General features: G+C 52.2%; 2 protein-coding genes across 2 annotated transcripts; one reads left to right on the plus strand and one right to left on the minus strand.

Annotated features, from left to right (window-relative positions):
• Nucleotides 1–9475: 9475 nt before the first annotated feature.
• On the plus strand, nt 9476–13637 carry MANEAL (mannosidase endo-alpha like). Its single transcript, XM_067311341.1, has 4 exons — nt 9476–9914; nt 10654–10763; nt 11168–11244; nt 11711–13637. The coding sequence occupies exons 1-4, from the start codon at nt 9476–9478 to the stop codon at nt 12345–12347; spliced, it is 1263 nt and encodes a 420-aa protein (XP_067167442.1). The 3' UTR covers nt 12348–13637.
• A 93-nt stretch (nt 13638–13730) lies between these two features.
• YRDC (yrdC N6-threonylcarbamoyltransferase domain containing) lies at nt 13731–17239 on the minus strand. Its single transcript, XM_067311764.1, has 6 exons — nt 17104–17239; nt 16509–16704; nt 15984–16098; nt 15506–15625; nt 14649–14791; nt 13731–14294 (listed from the first exon to the last, which is right to left on the minus strand). The coding sequence occupies exons 1-6, from the start codon at nt 17237–17239 to the stop codon at nt 14231–14233; spliced, it is 774 nt and encodes a 257-aa protein (XP_067167865.1). The 3' UTR covers nt 13731–14230.
• Between the last annotated feature and the right edge of the window lie 2076 nt (nt 17240–19315).

The following is a 19315-nucleotide window of genomic DNA, read 5'->3' on the forward strand; positions in this document are numbered from 1 at the left end:
CAGCGAAAGCACCTCCTTCCTACTACAAGGCTCTTCCAGACAGGGCCACGCAGGGCAGAGCAGCTTCCTATCCTGTTCTGTGAATGAATGCACAGGTCAGTTTTGCCAAAGACTTCCAGACCGCCCCGTCAAAGACAGGACTCGGGGCATGTCTGCCCCTGGCAGACCGTGCCTGCACTGTGGCACTGTGAAGCCATGCACGTTCGCTCAGACCTGTGGAGCATGAGGAAGAACACAGTGAATTTAGTCCCAATAATAACTACAGATGGCCAGAAATACATTAAAAATATTTAAAATGCTGTTTAAAAAACATGCTTTTCCTAAAATAATTAAATACATTCCCTAAGGCACCTAGCAGTAACAAGAGTCATTCCCAGGCTGCTCTAATTTACGTCCTGATTCCCACAGCACTCCAAAACATAACCAAAATGCCACAATAAAGGGTGCTCCAACTACATCTGCTGTAAAAAATGCTCAATACACCCACTGCTGCCATGTAACAGCTGCAGAAGATAAAAAAGGTTATGAAAAGCCACAGGCCTCTAACCGCCAACTGCAGCGGTAAGAATCACATCGTAGCGCACAAGGAAGCACTCAATAAACATCATTAGATAAGATCACAGGTGAGAAGCAAGGGTTACCCAGAAACTTCCTGACTGCCAGAAGAACTGATTACTCAGCCAAGACTTCCGGACACAAACCCTTGACAATATTTTTTCCCAATAGCTTCAACAGGGATGCAAAGGGTCAGGCACTCAGCAGCTTCATCTCTGGCATCAGCACAGGCTAAGCCTGTCTAAGCCTAGGTCTGTCATTACTCATTCAAATCATTGCTATGTGAGTTTGAACTGGCTCTGCTAATGAGGCTCTAAAGATGCATTTTTATTTGGAGGTCAAGCACTAATTAAAATGCAAACCATGCCTTTCCTGCTCTGAGTGCTCACGCCGATGTGATTTCAACAAGGGTTGCAAACAGAAGAGTCACCCTGAATCCGTGCTGCTCCTGTGAAGAACTGGTTTACAAAAGTGTTTATAGTTCCACCTACAAGATCTAAATAGGCATCTCTGCACTCCAGCAGAATCTATTTGCCTAATCAGCATGTGCTAACTGGTGATGACTGTATTTTCACAACGCATCTCACCTGACAGCTTGCAACATCCCAAACACTCACCACGCTGGCTATTGCTGTCGGTCCTGATTCCAGATCCCCCCGACTGCCGCACACACAGCAGTTCCTGGCATTGGGTCTCTGCAGAGAGTCACTCGGCACAGCAGCAGTGTCCCCTCTTGGGGAGTTCCCCATTTACCACGACGGCAGCTACAGCAACGGCAGCACCTCTAACACGCTGGGCAGCCAGGGCAGGCACCTGCTGCTCTGAAGAAGCTCCCTTGGCAGCCTGTTTAACCACAAGGAGCAGGCAGCACTTGAGTGCCTGCGCAGAGCAGCTGCTGCTTTAGTGCTGCAGACTTTGCTCCTGGCATTTCCTCCCTAGCAGAGGCTGCCCTGCGGCGTATGGCACGCTGAGCAGGGCAGCACCGCCCAGCTGCTCTCAGAGCAGACGAAGCACCAGTGCGGCCGAAGGCAGAGGCCAGCCGGGGCAGAGGGCTGCCTGCCTCCACAGTCCTGCGTGATCTGAGAGCCAGCGTGGATGTGACGGGACGCCAGCCCCGTAGATCAGACAGCTCTTCCCAAAAACCCATGAACACCTCTGAGGTCTCATGCTGCCGTGTGTTACTGGCAGCTGGAATCTTATGCATTTTTATGTGGTCCAGGCTCAAAAAAGGGATGAGGGGGGGGTCTGCACCCCCTTGCCATTTGTGAAAGATTCAGCCAGATACAATCACTCCTAAAAGTCACTTTTTAAGCTCTCATTAAAAATTAATGACAAATGTACCCACAGCTGAGCAGGTCCATTCCACACAGGACATCCACAGTACATCAGCCCCAAAGGCAGCTGTCCCATTGGCATTAAACAAACCTGGACGCAGCAGCGAAGCTACGGCCTGCAGCAACCCCACAGCCCTCTTGCCTGGGCTGTATCTCTGAGCTACCCCGCCCCAGAGGAGCTAGCAACCTTGTGCTTGCCTTCAGGTGCCCACCATCCTGAATAAACAGCAAAAACAATATCGCAATGCTCTTCAACAGACACAGGACAAGGCACCTCAGCTCAGCACAGAGCCATCCTGCGACAGGAAGGCCCTGGGTGAGGGGGCCAGTTTGGAGGCAGCTCTGTCCTGTGCTCTCCTCTTCTCCCCAGGCTGTAAGACACTCGCTTTGGCCCTCTGTGCTAAGGAGAAGGAAGACGGGTCACAGCTGTCTGCAGCCACCTCTTGGCTTTGCAGCGTGTCTGTCTTACACAAGCCTCTGCACAGATGTGGCAGTGTGAGAAATGAAGCCTTGCGTGAATCAGGCACACAGGGCACCAGCACCACGTATCTGCTGCAGCATCACACAAGCAAGAGGAGGGAAATGCAGCCTGGGGTGCACATGGGTCTGGTCCCCGTCTGCGACACTGGCACATCCCTGCCACCAAGGCTCAGCTAAGTGCTGCCAGTGGCCCCGCGCGGCACAGACCACCACGTGCTGGGCAGCACTGCTGTGCAGACCCGCCTCACCAGCCGCCCGTGCTCTGCTGGCAGTGCTCAACAGGGGCACAGTGCTGCCGGGCTCATTTCGCTGCACAGCCAGTGCTTGACTTGGTCCAGTCAGCACAGTGTAAGTAATAATGCTGGTAACAGTAATCCCCTTTCCCTGTCTTAATCCCGTCTGACCCAGGCTCTTAAAGCATTTTGCACACAGGAATTAAGCCTTCCATGAGTTGCACGAGAGGAACTCTGCTGCCAAATTCTCTGGTCAGGCAGGGGGATTTCACTCCTGGTGCTGACTCGCACCTCTGCCGCCTGTTCAGACACTTTAGACATAACAGAAGAGGGAGTGTCATGCACTGGTGACATGCCTCGCCTCCTGTAGCCATCAGGGATCAAATGACCTCCATCCTCCCAGGAACACCTATCTGGAGTCCTGGCTAGAGCACGTGCAATTACACTGCATCCTTTGGTTTCATGGGAAGCTGCTGAGCTGTTCCCCAGTGAGGAGCAGTTTTTTCTCACACCCCAGTCCCCTCCACCCCTATATCCGCCTGGGTTTGCTCTGTGCTGGCGCATTCCAGAAGTGCTGAGAGTGCCCAAATGCTGACACAACCATGGTCACATTAACTGGTACCACGTACATCATTGTAACAGCTACAGTGGCCTGCAGACACCCAGAAGCCAGAGGAAAGAAGTGATTTAAAGTAGTGATTTACAGCACCTGCATTTCCTGCAAAGGAACAAGGTCACCAGCCACTTCACCCATGCCTGGCACGGCTCATCCTCTTCAAGCTGGTGGCACAAATAAAGCTGTCACTTGCAGGGACGCTGAACACCAACAGCTTGGAGCGATCCAAAAACAGAGGCACCAGCTGAGATGCTGATATGTTCCCCGAGTTCTCTGCCCACCAAGGCTGCTAGCAAAGGCCATGCCAGGCTGTGCCAGAGATATGAGCCAGGACCGAGGCTCTGAGGCACCAAAGAGTGGAGAGCAAAGCCAGCCCCATGCAAGCAAGGTCGCTCTGCCTCATGGCATTGCCTCAGCTTCTCAAAGACCATGAGCTCCCCAGCCAGCAGCATGGGGACAGTGGCCCTTCCTGGCTGCGAGGGCATCACGTGGGTCTGCAGCTCTGTTTCAGAGCTTCCAAGGGGAGAGAGAAACCCCTGCACCAGAGATTCAGCAGGCAGCTGGGCACAGCTCCCGAGAGGCCCGCTGGCCCCTGCTGCTGCCCTGCTCATCCGGGTGCAGTTCCCATGGCTCCGCTTGCTCTGGCTGGCTCCATCCACAGTGTGGCAGGACTGTGAGGCCCTGCGTTGTGCCTGCTCCAGTACAGAGGTCAGGAGCACAGCTGCACCCTGGTTATTGATGGTGCAAGATTAGCTTATCTGAACAGGGAAATACATCACCGGAAAAATAGGAAACATTTGGAAAGTGGATGGCGGGTGTGAGAGTGATGAATGAGCGCTGGAGGAGCTTGGCAAAGATCAATGAATAGCTGATGAGCTGAGGAACGGGGCGGGGGGAGCAGCAAACTCGCTATGCAAATGCAGAGAGCAGCAGAATCAGTAGGGAAATTGCTCACTAAGGTGAGATGTTACAGCGAGTGCCTGAACAGCCTTCACATCCACGCCACAAGTGAGGGGGGAGACAGGCCTCGGGGCAGGAAGGGCAGCTAGTTCTGTCTCTACTCAGCATCACTGGGAACTGGGGTTTTTGGAGTGCAGATGTCCATACTCACTGCCTGACAGCTGATGCAAGAACCAGTCTCTCGCGCCCTGCTCCATCTCCTCCACCAAGTCACACCTCGCACTCAAAAAACTGCCTATCAGCATTGCGGGGACAGTCCCGGAGGGGACAGGGCCCCAAGCAGGCAGACAAAAGGGAAGTGATCCCTTTTTTCTTTCCCTCCCTCCTCCAGACAGGAGGCCTCTGCAGTACAGGACATCTGATTTGGAAAGACAAGATAAGAGCAAAGGCTCAGGGAAAGGGAAGCACTCAAAGACCCCTCACACACATGCTTTGCAAATGGCAGTAATTCACACAGCCTGGTACTTCTGGGATTCCACAGCAGAAGCTCCACAGACAGGCAATTTCTATAAAGACATCATTTTGGGGTCAGCTCTGTGCGTATTACAGTCCATTAGCAGTGACTGAGACAGCTGCTCATGAGCAATAAAGATACGTAACAACTCCATGACACTCAGACACTGGGAAAAATCATGCCAGCCAGGACTTTGCGTGCAGCACGCACAGGCAGAACAGCAGCACCTCCATCCTGCTCTTCCTGGAGCTGTTCACCCTGCAGCTGAGCAGCGCTGCACAGAGGCAGCCATCTGCGCCACTCCGAGCATGGCCCATGCCAGCACGGCCCCTGTGCAGTGCCCACTTATTAACGTGTTTCAGCAAGGGAACATACAGTCAGCCTGCGCAGATGCCTGCTTGAACACTCCCTGTGGTGGCCTAGCACTATCTAGTGGTCAGAGACGAAGGCTCTGGAGGCCGGGCCGTGTCGGAAGCAAAAAGCAGTAGGTCTAGCCCAGCTCACGGAGCTGCTATGACAAACCCGTGTGGACGGATGCATCAGATGAAGCCAGTGGGAGGGTCATTTAGGACAAGGGTTATCTCCAACAATGCGGCAGTGAAAAGTGCCCTGGTTCAATATTTGGGAGCTTGTATTTCTGGGCCTTCTGCAACACAGGGTAGTTGGACAACTGCAACACAGTTGGGCTCAGGGATGGGACTCCCCACCCTCCCAAAAAAAAATCCGTCCCACAGCCCCTTACAATACTGCTGGAACATCAAATTACAGGGGAAATGAGGAGACCTGATGGGGCAACATCACCATTTTACCTTGTTAGATGTGACCATTAGTCCTGAATATTCTAACTTGTACATCATGTGCCCTCTGCTCATTGCTTTCTGAATATTTTGTATACAGATGGTTCTACCCTGCCTTTAGCTCCCTCACCTGCCAGTTCGTAAATTAAATGTCACAGGCAGTATCCAAAGGCACAGAGGGAGAAGAGTGACAGCAAATTCATTGGTCTGCAGATTTCCATCCAGTGCCCTTGTCCCTGGCACCAGCTACAGAACACAGAAAGCACTTCCCACCTCCCTGGAGCATCCAATCCTCTGCAGTCAGACCTCACCAAGCAGCCTGCAGGTAGCTATTCGAAAGAAAATGACAGCTACTTGTGGGATGATGAGCTGAACAGAGCAATTTAAAACTGTCCATCTAAAAGCAGTCATATTTAGCCCTACTGTCTCCCTCTCTGCAGCTGGTTCTTAGTGGCTCTAGTTTGCTCAGATGCAAGGATTTGCCAACTGGAAGGTCACACACACAGTTCTGTTCTTTGCATAAGCAAATGAAAGAAATGACTCAGAGAAAGAAAAAAAAATGAACACGTCACAACCAACATCCTGAGCAAGCTGGCTCAGCATGAAACACTCACGGCACCCACAATTGGCAGGCATGAAATTAGATTAAAAAGCATCCACATCTCGAGCAGATGACAGCAAGTCAGAGGCACGGGGGAAATGAAGCGCACCAAGCCACTGAAGAAGCCCAGGCAGATGTGAGTTGATGAGGCACACCACACAGGCACACCAACCCCAAGCATGAATCAGGCCTCCAAAATTATAACACTGGCCTTAAACAGATTTGAAAAATAAATGGTGGAAGCAGGAGGCATTTATTTGCCTTATAGTTTCTAAGCCATTAAAGTACTCTTGCCCTGCGGTTTCCAATCTCTCCCTGCAATCAGGAGTAAAATAGTAAAATATAGCTGCACTTCTAACTAAATAAATCCAGAAACTGGAAAGTTGAGACTGGATGCCTCTCTGCAGACCTTTGAGTACAGCATTTGTGTGCTATTTGCACACAGACATGAAGTATTTCTAGAGCAAAGCCCATGCATGCAGAGTTCATACTCCAGCAGCACTTATGTCCCATACCCGAATGGGACAGATGACAAAGATGAAGTTCTGCATTTTACAGAATAACTGCTCATCTGAGCAGGGGGAAGTTTCTTGCTGATCTGACAAAACTGGCTCTGGGCTGTTCATAGCAGTCACATAATGGCGATGCACGAAAAGCAGCAGGGACTAGGAACCAAAGTAACTGCTTCAAACAAAAGGATGCTGGTATCCTGGCAAGGCAGAAGCAGGCCTCACCCCCAGATCAGGGTCAGTCTACAACCAACAGAGGGAAGTCAAGCACAAACCAGGGACTTCTATGGGAGCAAGTTCAGCTCTACAGTCGTGATCTGTGGACAACCAGTTGGCAATAATGAAAGGAAGTACAGTGTTTCTCTGAACTGCCTTGAGAGGTCACTGTTGTAAGAGAATCACAGCAGCAAATACTGGGGCTGGATTATTAAATGTCTTTGGCCAACTCTTGTGGCACTAGATTCAGCAATTTTAGAGGCCAAAACATACCCAGGACAACACAGGATCACAGCAGGACTAGCCAAGCATTCTCCTTGCTGTAGTCCCAGCACGCTGGCCAGAAGAAGACACAGTCCAGACACCCCTTACCACTGGCTGTCCTACCACAGCCACTGCTGCAAACCAGGACCCAGCACATACAGCAGACAGGGAGCAGGCCACAGGGGCACAAACTGTCACAGCCACCCTTGCCAGGTACAGTTCCCTGAGCCTGCAGGTCGGTAACATGTCAGGGGACAGCAAAGCCTGCAGAGAAGAAGGATCAGTGAGTAGCAATTGCTGGAGGGATGCATGAGAGAGAAAACGCATACACCACACTGGTGTACGGTCAGAAAACAAAATGTCCCAGCACAGACAAGACCACATCAGTCTTCCGCAAGAGCATGTAGGATGGAGGGTGACAGCCATGTCCAGGTTAACACCACTATGCAAGTCACTAGTCATAGCCAGTTTGTTGTAGATGATACTTCAGTGTTGTCTAAAACATGAGGCTGTGCCTTGGAGTCCAAGGGACTATCTGTGGGAGACCTGTTGGCTTTGTAAAAACCCCTTTCAGGCGTGCACAGTATGCCACAGTTTAGGTGGACACAATCACTAGTTTGTTTTTCCTATTTTTTTAAATAACATGCAGTCCCAAGACTCTACCTCAAGTTCTACAGTTAATTCTTGTGCATGTCTAACCCAGCCAAAAAACACATAAAGTTCTGAAAGGCAAACTCCTAGCAGTTTCTACAGCTCACTAATGCTTATCCACACTCCTACTCTTCCTAAAGAGCACAAGTCTGCATGGGTGGCTGTTGTGAGCAAACTGCCAGAAGGTTCCAGCGCCGTGGGGTGGCACCAGACTCAGCTAAGCAAAATAATGGCAGCCCCAAACCTGCTGGGGAGCCACGAAAGCCTGTTCCCGATTTGCAGGCAATTTGTTCCCTCGACAGGTTTATCTCATTACTGGGTTTCCATTTAGCAGGAGTTTTATCGCCTGTAACATTTGTGCATAACAGATTCACCCAATTAAAATGTTATTCCCTTTAACGGCTCAGACAGTCACATTTCAGTGTTTGCTGGAGCATGTTTTCCTTTCCTTGAATAAGTTTAATCCTTCATCAGCCATTCGTTTCAAGTGTTTCACTCGGGAACAAAGTGCAGACAGAAGCCAGTATCCTTCCCCAGCATTTGGCAGTCTCTTTTTTTACCTCCCAGACCACGCCACAATATGATCAGTCAAAACTAAGTATTTGGTGTTGCAAGGAGCTGAGCATCGCCACCCCCTTCAGCTTGTTTGAGCCCCCACAGAATCACCCATCAACCTCAGTGCCATGGGCATTCTCTGGGCACCAGTCACCACATCACCCACAGGCCAAAATCCACATCAGATGAGCTTTAGTCTTGCCAAGCAGACAACCATAAGCCCTGCATGCTCTGAGAGAATTGCATTTCTGGTGACTGTGGGCAGCAGTTTAACTGGAATCCACATAATCAATGACTCTAATAATTCACAAATCTTATTCCTGACACACTACATGCCTGCAGTACATTTCCCCAAACCAGTCACCCACAGCTCCTGGGACTAGTTTGCCCACCCACCGGACAGCTGTGCTGTGACTGGAGGTGGCCATGGGGCACAGATCAGCCCTCTGTGGACATGCCGGGGCAGGAGCTGGCACCAGCACACCTCTGAGCGACCCAAAGTCCTTGCAGCACTACCCAGCCGGAGACCATGGCCAATGCTGGCAGCCAGCACCTTCCCAGGGAGCACAGGCTTCTCCAGCTAACACGGGTCAAGGCGGCGCGCTCACGGTGCATCGCAGCAGTCCACTGGGGGATCTAACCTGCGCCAAAGGAGACGGCACACGTGGGAGGATGCTGCTACGGGAGGGCAGCCGCAGCCAGGAGAGCCTGGGCGTGATGGTCTGGGAAAGCAGGTAAGGACGACCAGGACAGGTCACTCCAGCACAGGGCAGCGGCCCATCCCAGGGACACCTGCGTAGCTGGGGACCTCTGCATGGTGACACCTGCCTGGCCCGGGGACACCCGCGCAGCTGCAGACACCCGCGCAGCCGGGGACTCCCGCCCGGCCCGGGGACACCTGCCTGGCCCAGGGACACCCGCGCAGCTGCGGACACCCGCCCGGCCCGGGGACACCCGCGCAGCCGGTTCACCCGCGCAGCTGCGGGGACGCCCGGCCCGGCCCGGGGGCACGGGCGGAGGCGGGGCGGGGGGCGGGCTGCGGCGCTGCAGCCCCGGCCGCGGCCAGCAGGGGTCCCCGCCGCCCGCCCGCAGCGCCCCGGGGCCGCCCGCAGACGAGCCGAGCCGAGCCGAGCCGAGGCGGGGCCGGGCCGCTGGAGCCGCCGCCGCCGGAGGGAGCCGAGCCGAGCCGAGCCGAGCCGAGCCGCACCCGGAGGAGCCGCTCCGCTCCGCGCCGCGCGGGCGGGCGGGCCATGCGGCGGCGGCGGCGGCGGGGCGGGCTGGCGCTGCTGCTGGCGGCGCTCTTCGTCTTCGGCACCGTGATGGCGCTGCGCACGCTGCGCGCTGCCGACGGGCCGCCCGCCGCCGCGCCGGGGCTGGCGGCGCCGCCCCCGCCCGCGCCCGCGCCGCGCCGGGCCTCGCCGCCGCCGCCCGCCCGCGGCCCGGCCTACGACCTGCACGCCTTCTACTACGCCTGGTACGGCAGCCCGCGCTTCGAGGGCCGCTACGTGCACTGGGACCACGCCACGGTGCCGCACTGGGACCCCAAGGTCTCGGCCAGCTACCCCAAGGGCCGCCACCGCCCGCCCGACGACATCGGCTCCAGCTTCTACCCCGCGCTCGGGCCCTACAGCTCCCGCGACCCCGCCGTGCTGGACGAGCACATGGGGCAGCTCCGCGCCGCCGCCATCGGTAAGCGCCGCGCCCGCTTCAGCACCGCCCGCACGGACAGCTCCGCGGCCCCGAGACCCGGCCCCGAGACCCGGCCCCGAGACCCGGCCCCGCCCAGCCAGCTCCAGGACCCGGCCTGGCCCAGCCCGGCCCAGCCAGCTCTGCAGCCCAGATGGGCCCAGCCCGGCCCGCTCCGAGATCTGGCTCAGTCCGGCTCAGTTCCGCGGCAGGCCCTGAGGCTGCCCAGCCCTGGCCCCGTTCGCACCTCCCTGGGCCCGGCCGGGGTTAGTGAGCCCCACACAGCCAGCAGCGATGCCCACCCACTGCTCCCCTAGCCACATACAGACGCACACAAATTGCTAACCCATACGGTGTGTCACCAGGGGCCGAAACACAAGTCACACCAGTTTGTTCCCTTTTTTGGGGTGTGTGATACCAACCGTAATCTAGTATCAGCTCAGAAAGAAGCAGCACCCCTCAACACTCTCCCCACACAGCACCTCTCCCTGCTTTCAATTGCTTGATTCATCCAGCATTCATCCCGGTAGACTGCTGTTAGTTATAAAAAGGCACCTGCAGCTGTATCTCAGAGCCAATAGTTCAGACTGTATTTTGGAGTGTCTCCTACCCAAATCTCAAACACTGTAGGTCTTCTAAAGTTTTAGAATGACAAGAAATATTTCATGTACTGCTAATGTATGGGAAGAGGAAAAGTTTAGAATAAAAACATTAAGACCTGCTCTATTACATGTCACTGCAGGAGTGCTGGTTTTGTCATGGTACCCACCCGGCCTAGCAGACGACAACGGGGAACCATCAGACAGCCTTGTGCCGTTTATACTGGATGCTGCACACAGATATGCCATAAAGGTAAGGCTCTTGTCTGTTGTTTGAAGCCATAAAACTAACTGTTCAACTTCAGCATAATGACAATGCTGTGCTTAGGCAAGGACCCTCCTTCTCTCTTTCAGTTACTGTGTTAAAAGAAACGAGCACTTAAAAATAACACAATGGGAACAATTTTTCAATAGCTAAACACAAGGCTTTTTTCTTAATAGTTGGGATTTTCAATTTAGTTTTCATTAGCATTACTAAAAACTAGTGAAAGCCCTGGGCTCACTGAATAGATTGCTGTATTTGCTTGCATCACGAAGGGGTCCTCCCAGGCTACCTGCGGGCCTTTACAAAGGAGCTAGTGTCTTCTGGGAGGTCAGACTGCAGAGAAAGCAAAGCAAGTATGAAAAAAATAACCACCTCCATGGTCTCTTTTGAAGGTTGCCTTCCATATCCAGCCATACAAAGGGCGTGATGACCACACTGTGCACGAAAACATCAAATACATCATGGACAAGTAAGTTTTTCATGTAAGCTAAATCTAGCTGTATAATGTTGCTTTAAGCACAAACAATATGCAGAACTTTGAATTAAATGCAAAATCCAAAAAAACGGGGCACAGAGGAAGGAGCTACCTAGAGCAAGCCAAGAGGGAAAAACTGAGCAGGGGTCATAATCAAATCCCACTTCCTGTGGCACTTCAATACCTTGCCTTCAGAACCAGAATTTGCTTTCTTCTACCCAGGTTTCTGAGGTATTACTGTAGGTTGGCACCTATATCCTTTCTTTCAAAAGGAAAGAAACAGGCACCAGAGTTAAAAAACATTCCCATAAATAAGGAGATAAAGGTTCCAAAGAAAAGTTCTGAGCAAGGAGTCCCTGTGAGGCAAATCAAGTTTCACATCATGCATGCCTTATAATGAAAATACCTGCTGAGGGCTTATTACCCCAGTCGCTGGAACAGCTTTGTGCTCTCTCTCTAGATATGGATCCCATGCAGCTTTTTATAAGTACAAGACCAGCACCGGCAGGAGTCTCCCACTGTTTTATATCTATGATTCCTACCTGACACCAGCTGAATCGTGGGCCAACCTTCTCACACCATCAGGCTCCCACTCTCTCCGCAATACTGCTTACGATGCTGTGTTCATAGCACTGCTGGTGGAGGAAGGACACAAGCACGATATCCTCTCCGCAGGGTATGATGGCATGTACACATACTTCGCATCCAATGGCTTCTCTTTTGGCTCATCCCACCAGAACTGGAAAGCGATCAAAACTTTCTGCGACTCCAACAACCTGATGTTCATCCCCAGTGTTGGCCCAGGCTACATTGACACTAGCATCCGCCCCTGGAACAACCACAATACTCGGAATAGAGTCAATGGGAAGTACTATGAAACAGCTCTGCAGGCTGCTCTCATGGTCAGGCCAGAGATCGTTTCCATCACTTCTTTCAATGAATGGCATGAAGGCACCCAGATTGAGAAAGCCGTACCCAAGAAGACTCTGACACGTCTTTATCTAGACTACCTTCCTCATCAGCCTAACATGTATTTGGAGCTGACTCGCAGGTGGGCAGAACACTTCAGCAAAGAGAAAGAGCAGTGGTTGATGTGACTTCAGTATTTGCCTTACTGAGAAACAATTCCCATTGACAAAGCTGCAGCAGAGAGGAGTGCTTAAGGAAAAAGCACTGAGGAGAAGCAGCCACAGGAGTGAAGTCTCTGTGCAGAGCATTCAGCCTATTCAGGCAGCTGTATGCAAACAGCATCCTCTGCAAGTACCCCAAGGATTGCTTAAGTCCCAACTCTGAAATCCCAGGAGGGAGTGTTACAAGGAGCAGAGGATTGATCTCTAAGCAGCAGTCCAACCTAGCTCTCCTGTGGATTTAGCACACATGACCCTTTCACAGCTCTTCTGGAATCTTCACAGGGCTGCTGGCTTGTGGGCCAGAGATCTGATCTGTTTTTCTTACAGTGTGTACGCTCTGTGGTGTTTTTCATAGTTAGCTGGGCTCCAGCATGCATTTTACCTGATGCCCTTGGCCCACTACCTGCAGTGATCACATATCCCCTCGCTCCATTAGCAGCTCTGACAAAGCATTTCCCTATCAGCTTAATGAAAAAAAGGAATAAAGGTTTCTCTAAATTGTCTACTATAGATGAAACTAAACCATGCAATTACGTACCGTTTGCTTTATGCAAGCTCTTTCATACCAAGGAGTTCTGCTTTGGGTGTTGTTCCTGTGACCCACTGTATCCAAATAACTAAAGATAATCAGAGCTGGAATGCTAGGCCATTTAACCTACTGTGTGCATTGGAAAACAAGGAAATGCAATGATCTATTCTAAAAGCTCTTAATCTGATTGTTTAGTGTTCCATGTTTTGAAAACTTACATCTGAAGTTGTTTTATCTTCTTAGCAACCAAGGAACAAAAAAACTTGCAATAAAAATGCAATTGAAAATGAATTTGTGCTTTGAAAGAAGGTCAGCACACAGGAGCTTTCCCTTTTTTGTGGTTTTAAACATGCATGGGCCCTTCCAAATTAGCCATTAAAATTAATTTATACTTGTCTGTGTCAATAAAATGAGAAGTGGCAGCTCTGTATGTGAGACAATGCTCTATTCACATATGCCTATGGTGTGTCATATGTGATGGAAAACATCTAAAAATAAGCATCTATAACAAAATTATGCAAGTTGCTTACCAGTTTTAAAATTATTAACAGCACCACAAACTTTACTTTTCCTTGAAGAATAAATACCAGAGGAAACTTTCACCCGGTTCCCTATTTACTTCAGCTTAGCACTGTTCCCAAAACAAGATCAAGAGAGGAAAGTCCACATAAGAAACTGAAGATCAACACATTAAGAGCTTGGCTTCATTCTTCCATTAGAAGGAAGTTATGTCTTCCAACAGATCTAAGCAAGTCGTATCTAGATAGGGAACTGAATGCTGGGGGGTTTTTTTTGTTTTTTAAAGCATTTACAGTTTCACCTTAAGAGCAGGTTTGATTGTATTTGGAACAGAAAAAAACAGCCAGAGAACAACATACAACATCACGAGAGTCTGAATAACCCCTTTCCCATCTCTGTTCTTCTTTCAATGCAGATACAGTTAAATAGACACATGAAACAAGTTCTAAGGGGAGGGAGGATCAGTAACACTATCTTCATCAGCCCACCCTGAAAACAGCCTCCCGTTCAAATTATTTTATTTCAAAGGCCTAATCGTCTTAATAAGACAGACATGGGTATTTGGGAATGGTACACCACCACGAAGAGGTCAGCATAAATACTGGGTTGGTTTCTCAGACTATAGCAGATATGACACTAACAGGTACCCATTAACTGTTGCTCTCATTATCCTTTGACTAGTATCCCGACATAATCCATTGACCTTATTAAACAAGGCCATTAATGCTCCCTTCCTGAATGCACAGGCAGGCACACAGTGCCCAGCTTTACCAGCTCTGTAGAGCTTCTTCAGTCTGAAGTCTCAAGATGATTCTGGTATCAAGCCATACTTCTGCCTCAGGATTTCAACTGTAGATGTCAGTGCACTGTGGGGGGAAAACATAACTGTCAGAAAAAGGTTCTTTTTTCAGGATTTAGCCTCATTTTCTGAGAAACAACACTCAGCTAAGGATGCAAATTGCATTTTGAATTCAGGAAAACATGAACTACAAAAACTAGGGTGTTTCATGTAGAAACCTCTAGACAGGGGTCTCCCAGGCTCAGCATTTGGAGTATTCTTTCAGGATTTCTGAGTATGCTGGTAATTAAGCTAAAAACATCAATGTGAAGATTAACTAGTGTGGGGAAAATAAGCAAAATATGACCCACCCTAACCTGAAAGCTTCATTTTATTTAAAGTAAAGAAAAAGCTACAGTTCCATTTAGCAAAGAGTGCTCACCAGCCAGGGCGAATGATGCCGAATTTCCCCGATACCGATAAGTCAACCACAGTCGACCCCAGACGACATTCTGGGCTCTGGACATCCCCCACTGGGCCTCCATCAATGATTAAGGACAACTGAGGCCAAAGGTCCTGGAATTCCTGAGAAAAAGAGAAGTAGCTAACAATCCAGACGACTGCTTGTAATCATGTTTACTAGATACTATTGGACATTCTAGCGTCAAAGGAGGTGGTCTCACCTTTTTCCATCATGAACACATCCCCAGTTTGATATCTGAGAAAAGATTTATCTTACACATGAAAGAAAGTTCCAAAGAGATCTCAGGCTCCGGGCTTCTTAGCTGCATCACTATTTATTAAAGCAGCTAGCAGAGTGCACAAAAAAAAGCTAGAACTCTAGCAAGATACCTGGGGACAAGAACAGGTTGTCCATTTGGTACTATGCCCAAATATATACCATCACCAGGGTTAAAAACCTTGGAAAAAGACATTTCCTCAAGCCAAAATTAATTCCCAGACTACAAGGAGCTGTACAGAGAGCAGCAGTCTCATTCTAGACCCATCCCTCCTACAGCAACTTCCGTCTTCTGGTTTCAGCACCCACTTCAAAAGCTGTGTATAAAGCTTTTAAATATTATTTTCAGCTCTGCCCTTCCTCAGTTTTTAAGGTAAGGGTGACAGCAAGACAGCTACCACACACCACAGATCTGCAGGCCGTTTTAATTACAGACTAGAGACTTTCAAAAGATAACAGCAGCGCAGAAGAAATTCTTGTTTTACTGATAAAGCTGGCTTGCAATTGGAGGGCCTGGGAGCCTACCAAAATAATTTCACAGAGTGGAAAAACAGCCTTACCGAAACTGTCAGTGTGCTTGCCTGACAGCTGATGTTCGCACTTGTTAAAGCCAGTGGTCCAGAGCAAGCTCGTGCCAGCTCCCTAATAAAAGGGTGGTTTGGAATACGAACACCAACCAGCTACAAGGAAGAAAAGAGCATGGATTTACACACAGTAACTAGAGATTATTTTTTAATCCTACATTGCCTAAAGCCCTCTTGACTTCAAGCTGATACTAAAGCAAATTAATGCTTCAACACCTGTTGCACTAGGCAATTACATGCGCATGCCTTCATAAATTAGCATCTAATGCTGGATTATGCCATGTTCAGATAAGTCACAAGGAGCACAATAGCACAGGAACCAGCTTCAAGGAAATGTTAATCACTGCTAAGCACACTAAACACATGTGAGAATAAAAGCTACTGCAGCAAAAGCACAAAAAATAAAATGCTGCAAAGCATAAACACATAGATGTATCCCATGACAAAGACCTACCGACGTGAAAGGATTCAAGTCTTTATTTAGTTCATCCGAACGCTTTAAGACCAGAGTCACAGGTCCTGGAAGCAGGTCCCGCAGCAGCTCATCTGGCACATTCACGTGGCAGTATCTACAGAGCAAGAGGAGGTGCACGAAAGGTTGCTGCACAGCTCTTCACAGACACTGCTGGTGCTGCACGCATTGAGAAGTGGCCAGCTACAACAGAGCCCTTCCCCTCGGATCTCCTGCCCTCCAGTGCACTAAGTAGAAAGTAGATTTCTCCCTACCACAAATTTACAGAGTTCAGGCAACCACAAACCTTTCTTTAAAAGTTTTACACTTTGGGGCTCTCAGGAACCCAAGTCTATTTTCAATACATACCTCACAGCCCCACTTATAGGCATTCGTTTAGCATCATACACAGGTTTTAAGAGAAGTGGGTGAGTGGCCACGCAGCCTGAGCAGCCATGGCACAGAGGAGAGGCCATGCGGGGCTCCCACAGTGCTGGGACAGACCACAGCTGGCATCCCGCGGCTCACCTGTAGATGTGGTCCACGTCCCCGAGGCAGATGGCCAGCGGCTTGCTCCCGTTCCGCCCCTTCAGGCTGTAGATGTTCCGCACGGCGCCGCGGTCCTGGGCCAGGCAGGCCACACCGTACACCGTGTCCGTGGGCACCGCCACCAGCCCGCCCGCCTGCAGGGCACCGACGGCGGCCGCCACCACCTCCCGCCAGCCTGCCACACACCGGCGCGTCAGCGAGGGGCCGGGCAGCCAAAGCGGCCGCCAACCGCCCCCCCGGTACCTGCCCCCGCCGCCCCCCGAGGCCTCCTGCCGGGCCCGGTTCCGTCCCTCAACTGGGGTCTGCCCCCCCCAAACCCACCGCCACCCTAGGGGCCCCCCTCCGCCCCGGCGTCCCCCGTCGTCGGTCCTGGTCTCTCCTCTCCCCAAGCCCCGCGCTTCCCGCCGGGCCCGGCCCCCGTCCGCTCCGCCGCCTCCCGAGGCCTCCCGCCAGGCCCAGTCTCGTCCCTTCACCGGGGGCTGCCTCCCCCCACCCCACCGCCTCCCGCCGGGCTCGGTCCCGTCCCTTCACCGGGGCCTCCTCCCAGAGCCTGCCCCAGGCGTCCCGCTCTCACCTCGCGGGTCCGGGTCTGGGTCCGCCGCGCCTCCGGGGAGCCGCAGGCGGGAGCCGCAGGGGCACCCCGGGCCCGGCGGCCCCTCCGCCGCCCGAGCCAGCGCCGCCGCCACCGCCGCCCGCCGCGCGCGCAGCATGGGAAGGCGGCTTCCGCTTCCGGCGGGGAAGCACTTCCGGCCGCGGGGAGGGCACGATACCGGGGGAGGGGCCGGGCACGTGTGGGGCGGGGCCAGAGAGGGCGGGGGCGGGGCGGGGCCAGACTCGCGGCGGGGCGGGGCCAAGCGGGGCGGGGCCAGGCGCAGGGACGTGCCCGGCGCCGCCCGCCCGGCCCCAGCGCAGCCCGGCCATGGAGGCGGCGAAGGAGCGCGCGGCGCCGCCGCGGGACGCGCAGCGCCTGGTGCGTGGGGGCCGCGCCGGGGGGGGGCCGGGGCGGGGGGAGCCCGCGGCGCGGCCCGGCAGTGCCCTGCAGCGCCTGTGTCTGCCGTAGGTCGAGCAGCTGCGGAGCCTCCTGCGCCGCCTGGAAGCGCGGCAGCGGCAGCTGCGCGCCGGCATCGCCTCCTGCGACCGCCTGGCCGCCGAGATGGCCGCGCTGCGCGCCGCCCTGCCGCCGCCGCCCGGCCCGGCCCGGCCGCCGCCCGGAGCCGCGGAGCCCCGCGGAGCCGCCTCGCCCGCCGCCCGCGGCCCCTGCGGCTGAGGCGGGGGCTCCGCCGCTTCCAGCGAGCTCCCGCCGCGTATCGCTGCGTGCAATAAAGCAGAGTCGGTGCCTCAGCCCGTCCTTCGCCGCCCCTGCGCCCTCCCCGCCGCGGAGGGGAGCGGGGCGCTTAACCGCTGCTCGGGGCTCCGAGGGGCGGACGGGGCGGGGGGCAACCGCGATCCTGCAGCAGCGACCTGGGAAGGCGCCGCAGCAGCAGCGCTGGGCCCTTCCCGGGGCAGGAACGGGAGGAGCCTGGCGCTGCTCCGCACCGGGGGGAGCGGGGGGGCCCGTCCCACAGGGGAAGGTCTTGGGGTATTCCGTATTCCCTTTTGCCACTAGCTTCCCCGCAGTTCCCTTCTCCTTAGTGCATCTAACCCCTTCACGTGAGGGTCGCTACAGCTACCCTCTTCCCCCCAGCATATTTTGCCTTGCTCCTTTCCCCTGCCCTTTCAGCTGGCTTGCACTGTGTTCCCAGTGCTTGGCATCGTGGTATGCTACATGGAGCAGCCGTTTTACAGTGGAAAGGGACTATACAAGAGCTTCCTGCTATCGAAAATGAGGGTGCAATTTATAGATTCACAACACCTGCTCTTAGTGAATGAACTTGAGGCTATGAAGTTGTTGAAGGTCAGTATCAGTCCAAGGGGAAGGCGAGTCTGCTAAGTAAAACGCTGTTGTCAAAGTCAGGAAATAATTTTGGGACCTGATCTGTTGGGGGTGGGCAGAGGAAGAACATTCAAACTCGCCTCCCAAATAACTTACCAATACCCTGAGGAAAGACTATCGTAACACAATGTTTAAATAAGCATTTAATTAGGATTCCATTAGTATTAATATTGCTTTCAATTCCAAAAAAGTTAATTTCCACTTCTTTGCAGATATTTCAAAGTACAATATTAACTTCATACAAAATGAGCAATTAAGCAAACACCATTATTTCACATTTTACATTCTTCAAAAAATACAAATTCATATTTACTCTTTTTTGGGTTTTGGAGATGCTCTTCCTTTGGAAGTACTGTACCTGTAACTAACATCTTCACATTGCTCAATGTAAGCACATTTGTTCCCATATTTCATAGTTAAATAAATTCCTTTAATACCATACACACATTCTTGAAAAACTGGGGTTTATTTTTTTTTTTCTCATCATCTCCAAGACCATTGCCCAGCTCCCCATACACATCAAACAAAACAAAAGCAGTAAATAGACAACCTAAGTTTTCCCTAGACTTCCTGGTTTGACAATTATGCAGATGACTATGCTGAAGAAAAAGTTCAGTAACTAACCAGGCTCAAGGTTAGCACATCCCTGCCCTCCTAGCTGACGCTAGTCTGCGTAAAATAGAACAGCAACTATAGCTCTCTCTCCAAAACAAGGGTCAGACAGATAGCTTCGGTTTAATAAGCAAGTGGAAGGTCACAAAGCTACACAGCAAGAAATACCAGCTACTGTAACTACGGTACTGCAAAAACATACCTTTGATTTTGCTGAAAAAGATCATATGAAAAAAATTTC

Source organism: Apteryx mantelli, chromosome 27, assembly GCF_036417845.1.
Source record: "Apteryx mantelli isolate bAptMan1 chromosome 27, bAptMan1.hap1, whole genome shotgun sequence".
NCBI lineage: Eukaryota > Metazoa > Chordata > Aves > Apterygiformes > Apterygidae > Apteryx > Apteryx mantelli.

Excerpts from the sequence above, each read along its gene's own strand:
- MANEAL (XM_067311341.1), top strand. The coding sequence starts at position 9,476 with ATGCGGCGGCGGCGGCGGCGGGGCGGGCTGGCGCTGCTGCTGGCGGCG. Across the intron at positions 9,915-10,653 it reads GCTCCGCGCCGCCGCCATCG|GAGTGCTGGTTTTGTCATGG; the intron begins GTAAGCGCCGCG and ends ATGTCACTGCAG. Across the intron at positions 10,764-11,167 it reads CACACAGATATGCCATAAAG|GTTGCCTTCCATATCCAGCC; the intron begins GTAAGGCTCTTG and ends TCTCTTTTGAAG.
- YRDC (XM_067311764.1), bottom strand. The coding sequence starts at position 17,239 with ATGCTGCGCGCGCGGCGGGCGGCGGTGGCGGCGGCGCTGGCTCGGGCG. Across the intron at positions 16,705-17,103 it reads CCCAGACCCGGACCCGCGAG|GCTGGCGGGAGGTGGTGGCG; the intron begins GTGAGAGCGGGA and ends GGTGTGTGGCAG. Across the intron at positions 14,295-14,648 it reads GGCATCATTCGCCCTGGCTG|TGCACTGACATCTACAGTTG; the intron begins GTGAGCACTCTT and ends TTCCCCCCACAG.